The sequence below is a fragment of the Lolium perenne genome, chromosome 2 (assembly GCF_019359855.2).
Source record: "Lolium perenne isolate Kyuss_39 chromosome 2, Kyuss_2.0, whole genome shotgun sequence".
NCBI classification, from domain to species: domain Eukaryota; kingdom Viridiplantae; phylum Streptophyta; class Magnoliopsida; order Poales; family Poaceae; genus Lolium; species Lolium perenne.
The window spans coordinates 299,952,453-299,958,306 of NC_067245.2; the positions used below are offsets into that span (position 1 = coordinate 299,952,453).

General features: G+C 48.2%; 2 protein-coding genes across 2 annotated transcripts; one reads left to right on the plus strand and one right to left on the minus strand.

The window, feature by feature from the left end:
• The first annotated feature begins 1,124 nt into the window (after positions 1 to 1,124).
• On the plus strand, positions 1,125 to 2,305 carry LOC139835855 (protein ALP1-like). The gene is made up of 3 exons (XM_071825738.1): positions 1,125 to 1,355; positions 1,457 to 1,561; positions 1,643 to 2,305. Exons 1-3 carry the CDS (start codon positions 1,125 to 1,127, stop codon positions 2,303 to 2,305), a joined length of 999 nt encoding a protein of 332 aa, XP_071681839.1.
• A 1,589-nt stretch (positions 2,306 to 3,894) lies between these two features.
• Positions 3,895 to 4,812, minus strand: LOC127329407 (BTB/POZ and MATH domain-containing protein 2-like). The gene has a single exon (XM_051355930.1). The coding sequence runs from the start codon at positions 4,810 to 4,812 to the stop codon at positions 3,895 to 3,897; it is 918 nt and encodes a 305-aa protein (XP_051211890.1).
• Positions 4,813 to 5,854: the final 1,042 nt, after the last annotated feature.

A 5,854-nucleotide genomic window follows, 5' to 3' on the forward strand; every position in this document is an offset into this window, starting at 1 on the left:
GCCGGCCCGAATACGGGGCCTGCTAGACGGACCGAAACGCCCACACCCCCTATCCCGCCGGAATTATATGGGGTGCACGCGTTTTGAGGGGCCTGCTAGACATGCTCTAGCTTTGGCCCGAGGAAGCATGTCATTTCGCCGGGGAGATTCTCTAGTGTGGGCTACCCCCGTTTCGTCGAGAGGTCCAAGTTGTCGCAAGTCGGCAACGGCTGCTTCGCCATACGTTGCGTCCTCGTCCTCCAGAACGAGTCTTCACCGCTGGAGCTGCCCAGCCACCTGGAGCGCTTGCTAGGGGATGGGACATGCGCATATGTTACGTTCTGAGTCCATAGCCGGGAGTTCCGCGTGCACAGGTCTATCCTGGCAGCGCATTCGCCCGTGTTCCATGCGTAATCCTTTGGCCCGATGATGGAGAAGGACATGCCGCGTGTCAAGGTTATCGACGTGGATCCGGCCATCTTTGGTATGCTTCTACACTATGGGCGCGTTTGGTTGCCTGGGCGCCCCTTGGCTCGCATCGGCCCAACAAATTTTGGGCCGTTTGGTTCCCTAGACGCACTCGCGTTCTTGCATTGCACAGGTTTTAAAGCACCCCTGGGACAGGCCCCGGAGGAACGCCCGGTTTGACAGTTTCTCCAGGGCCAGGCCCTGGCGAGACGAAAATCGACAACGCCATTCGCGCGGGAGCTCCGCCTCGACATGGCGGGAGAAGCCGAAATCCCAGCGGCGTAGCGCGGCAAAGGTAGGGGTAACCTCCCTCTTCGGTTACCCTCTCCATTAGCCCCCTCCCAATTTTTTCCTTCCCCCAAATTTCGCATCGACGGCGGCGGCGGCGACCCAGATCTGGCAGCGCTCATCTCCCTTTGGTCTCCGGCGCTGGACCAGGGTCCTCTTCTCTAGCCACGGCGGAGCCTGCGCACATCTGCGGCGGCTTTCAACCGTGTCCATCGTCCGCCATGACGGAGGTAAGGGGAAACTCATCTGCTGTACTGTAGTGTTAGATTCATGTTCTTGGGTTCGATAAAACTGTTTGTAATGCATAGATCTTGTTTGAGTAGACCGATCAGCTCCAGCTTGGGCATCACGCCGCATAACTCATCATTTGCATACACGCCTGGATCCTGATGGTGCACAAGAGAGCAGTTAGGCATGCTGCTTATCCTCGTGTGACTTACGGACCTATGTTACCACGAGATCAGGAGAGGATTGCCAACCTAAACAACATCTACAACTGCAATGACGTAGAGTCTATCCAAATGCTACGGATGAGAAGAGACCCTTTCTATGCACCTGTGAAAACGTTCAGGGATACAGGACTGCTGACTGATAGCATCCACACCTCTGTCGAAGAACAAGTCACAATGTTTCTTCATGTCGTCGGTCATAACCAGAGGTTCAGAGTCATCCATAACACATTCAGTGATCCACGGAGACTATCTCTCGGTACTTCCAGCAGGTGATGTACGCAATTGGGGAGCTCATAGGTGAAATGATCAAGTCAGCATCAATGAACACACCAACCAAGATCAAGAATAGCTACAGGTGGTTCCCCTATTTCAGGGTGAGTACAAAATCATGTTCCTTCTACCTATCAGATGTGTGGTACCTTCAGAAACATACTGTTTCCTAATTTTTTTTACAGGATTGCATTGGGACTATTGATGGTACTCATGTCACTGCAAAGGTACCGAGATCAATGTCTGCAGCATTCCACGGGAGGAAGCACTACACCAGCCAGAACATGCTAGCAGCTGTGGATTTCGATATGAGGTTCACCTACGTGCTTGCTGGGTGGGAGGGTTCAGCTCATGATGCGAGCATCCTGGTCGACAGCTTGTCAAGGCCTGATGGGTTGCAAATCCCTGACGATAAGTTCTACCTTGGAGATGCTGGATATGCATGCCGATCTGGAATTCTACCTACCTTCAGGAAAACAAGGTACCACCTCAACAAGTTCTCTGCGAAGCACCGGCCTCTGAATGCGAGAGAGTTGTTCAATCTCAGACACTCAAGCCTTAGAGTCACCATTGAGAGGGCCTTTGCTTCATTGAAGAATAGGTTCAAGGTCCTTGACCAGAAACTGTTCCACACGTTTGACACTCAGGTAAAGCTGGTCCTTACTTGCTGCATTCTTCACAACTGGATTCTAGGTTGGGGCGAGGATGAGTTCTTCGAAGAGATTGTCACTTTTGATGAAGTAGAGACCGACCATGGGGTGGAAGCAGGCGACAATGATGTCTGGAAGGTGAAGAGGCAAGAGTGTCCAGACGCAAAGTGGGAAGCTAGAGGCAACACCACCATCTGAGAAGAAGTGAAGAAATGAAGAAGAAGTGAAGAAGAAGAAGTGAAGAAGAAGAACCCCTATGATCTCCTGTTTCTCGAATCCCTTTTCGACCCCCGTATGTTGAACGACCCCGTTATGATAAACTGCAATTCGTAGTAGCTAGGGATGATTTCGTGAACTGCTATGCTTCGTAAGTTTGCAACTATCATGAACTATGATTTATGTGTGATGGGAGGTGAGAGCATGGTAAGGCTACCTGTCGTAGAGAAGATCTAACCTTAGACATGTCTGGATGGTACGAAACAGGCCTAATATCATCTCCATCGAGATTTGGGCTTGGCTGCAGTCAAACAAAAAGAAAGTCTTTTTTGGCCCAGCCGATACAGTCCGATGTACCAAACAACATGCCAATTTTGGCTCGTGGCTCATTCTAAACGCGCAAGTGTGCTTGCACCGCTGCGCCAGTGAGCCACAAATTAGGCTCAGGCAACCAAACGCGCCCTATATCTACACAGACTCGTTGCCACCAAGCTAAGTTCAAGGAGGGCAGTTCAACGTCTCGGTGATGCAACACTTGTTGGTTGCGGCGGATAGGTACGGGGTGGATAGATTGATGCTGATTTGCAAGGAGCAGCTGTGCGACATGATCAATATGGATACGGTCAAAACCATGCTCGCGTTAGCAAATCAGCACAGCTGTAAACAGCTCAAGGAGGCATGTCTGGCATCACCGCAAGTCCTAGGCGCCATTTTGAAGACCGATGGATTTAAGGAGCACTTCATGATGGATTGTCGGCCTTTGCCTTTGGAGTGGGGAGCTTCGAGTCCAGAAGGTAGACCCCGAGAAGAAGAAGTTGATCCAACCTCAAATTTTAAAAGGATTTGGAAATAACATGTCAATTTTCTTTTGCATCACTACTGGTATAGATTTCGTATTGGAGTGATGCTAAATATAAACAGAGGTATCACATATGCTGTCAATTGATTAGTGAGCCTACCGTAAAAACTTGTAAGACAAAATTTTCCAGGAAAATTAATACTATTAACTACCAGTAAAGAATTCACCTAACGCTTAATCGACTTGGAAACCGTATGTTCTTAGGCGAGTATGGGGCTATGGGCTGCTAGCTTGCTAGTCTCTTTTGCCTCCTTTTTTTTTCTCGGGTCGATATCGCTTTTGAAAATTTCCAGACATCAATTAAACGTGATACACGTGGACGCAAGAGCAACAAGGATGATTGGATCGTAAGAATGATGTTAGTTGTGACCTGGACGGACCAAAACAAATTTGTGTTGGGAGAAAAGTAACGGTTTTGCTAAGTCACGGTCAACTGAGAATTATTTAAGGCTTAGTACTCACCTACAAAAATGCACTTGAGTTGCACTTTTCTGCCAAAAAAGTGCAATTGCACTTTTCTAGTAGAAAAGTACAACTGATTCGAGTTGCACATTTTTTTGAACTGCAGTTGCACTTTTCTGGGGTGACTGAGACTTGAGAAAATCTCAGTTGACGGAGACATAGGCACACCCGAAAAGTAAATGTTGTACGAATTAGAAAACAACTAGTAGCTCCTTAAACATGTAGAAATCCACAACAGCATGCAGCCATGTTACTTGGATGATGGTACAAACTTATCACATGCAACCTTGAGCCGATTGCAGCCGTGCTGATCTGCTAACGCGGACAGGGTTGTGACGGTCTCCTGGTCGATCCTTTTGCGTAACTCGTCTTCACATATTATCTTCAACCTGTCTAGCTTGTAACTGCTCGCTGCAGCCAGTAAATCCTGCATTGTCGCGGTACCGTAGCCTCCTTCATCTTCGCAATCCGGGAGTGAGTCCGTGTAGATATAGTGCAGCATCATCTCGAAGATGGCAGGCTCCATGTTGAGAACTTCCACGCGCAGCATATCCTTCTCCGCCTTGGGCCCAAAAAACTGCTCACCAAAGACCGACGATCGGGCGGCCAGGAGAGATTTGTGCGCAGCGAACTCATGGCCAGCCACACCGAACAGGACGTCGGTACCTCTCCCGTCCCGGAGAATCTGCTCAAAGTGGTCGGGAAGCTCCAGCGGCGACGACTCCAGACTGACAGTGAGTACGCACAGTATCGTGAAGGATCCGTCGCCGCAGCGCGACAGCGATTCGAGCCTGGACTTGTCGACGAATTCAGGGAAACCCCAGCATCTGTATTCTGGATTCCTGAAGAAGCGCTTCCTCACATCGAAGCTGGCAACCTGTGCCTTGGTCTTGTTCTCCAGCATGCTCATCGTGAACTTGGCGCCCACGTCTTTATCTTCTTTGCCGAGAAACCACACGAACACTGAGGCCTTGCCGGCACAATCCTGCTCGTCTATTCCTCCAGGGTAGAACCGGATCTCCCAGTCGTAGCCACCAACTGAGAAGACGCGGGAGCTAACGTAATCGCCGGCGTTCACGCCCTTTAACTGCAGGTAGTTTGTCACCTCAAGACTGAGCGTCGCCGTGCTCTCTTTCAAGCATCTTGACGAGGTCGAGATTTTATCCATGGCGAACGTAAACAATGACGGATAAAGGGAAAACTCGATTTCCACGAAGGCGTCTTAATAATACATATCTTAGAAAGAAGGACAACTTATATTGCCAAAGCAAATCGTGCAAGTAATCATGGACTCCTGCGTACGTACGCCCCGAGGATACCGATCATAGCCGTGCTGAACCGTACTAGTAGGAAAAACGTACTGTGGGTCCCGTTGTTAAGGTAGGTCTAGAATTTTTATATGAAAAAAAGAGAATTCCATTGTTGTTTTGTGTGTCGGAAAGTATTACATGCCATATTCAGTTACCGAGCATCTCAAGCGAACTGAAAACACCGAGTTTAGTTCACTAATGGCTGGCGCAGAACAGAGCCCGTAAACCCGTAAAACTAATGGCTGGCGCAGAACTCGTGTTTTACAGTTTTAGTTTACGGACTCTGTTCTGCGTCAGCACCATCCGAACCCTAGTACATGGTATAAACATAAACATACAACAATCAATCATAATTAATCAAATAATAGTTTTCAGAACACAATAGTCATCCAAATTATTACAAGAGATAATAATAAAAATGAATAAACAAATATCTCAACAATGATTTATCTCACACATAAATGAATGGAATGGTAGGATCATTGGCGACGGCCGTGTCGCTTCTAGTAGTGCATTTTGAGATCATAAACGAGCTAGGCATGGGTAGTGGCATTCTCAATCTTCCGATGCGTTTCAAAGAAAGCTTTAATGCGATCGGGATTCCGTTGGAGTTGACTCGGGTACCAACGTTGTCATAGAAGCAGGCAAGCTTAACCCTCTTTCATCCTCGATGATTATGTTGTGAAGAATCACAAAACATCCCATGATGTTCACAAGGGATTTTTCGTCCCAAAACCGAGCTGAACCCCGAACAATGGCAAACATTGATTGCAAAACACCGAAATCTCTCTCAATGTCCTTGCGAGCGGCTTCTTGAGCCTTGGTAAACTCAGCTTCTATCTTATCTCTGGATCCTTCACAGACTTCACAGCTTCTATCTTATCTCTTGATCCTAGATAG

What these genes read in the sequence shown, in the direction of transcription:
- LOC127329407 (XM_051355930.1), bottom strand. Translation starts at nt 4,812, where the DNA reads ATGGATAAAATCTCGACCTCGTCAAGATGCTTGAAAGAGAGCACGGCG.
- LOC139835855 (XM_071825738.1), top strand. Translation starts at nt 1,125, where the DNA reads ATGGTGCACAAGAGAGCAGTTAGGCATGCTGCTTATCCTCGTGTGACT. An exon ending in ACACCTCTGTCGAAGAACAA is followed by an intron (nt 1,356 to 1,456) that starts GTCACAATGTTT and finishes TACTTCCAGCAG; the next exon opens with GTGATGTACGCAATTGGGGA. An exon ending in GGTGGTTCCCCTATTTCAGG is followed by an intron (nt 1,562 to 1,642) that starts GTGAGTACAAAA and finishes TTTTTTTTACAG; the next exon opens with GATTGCATTGGGACTATTGA.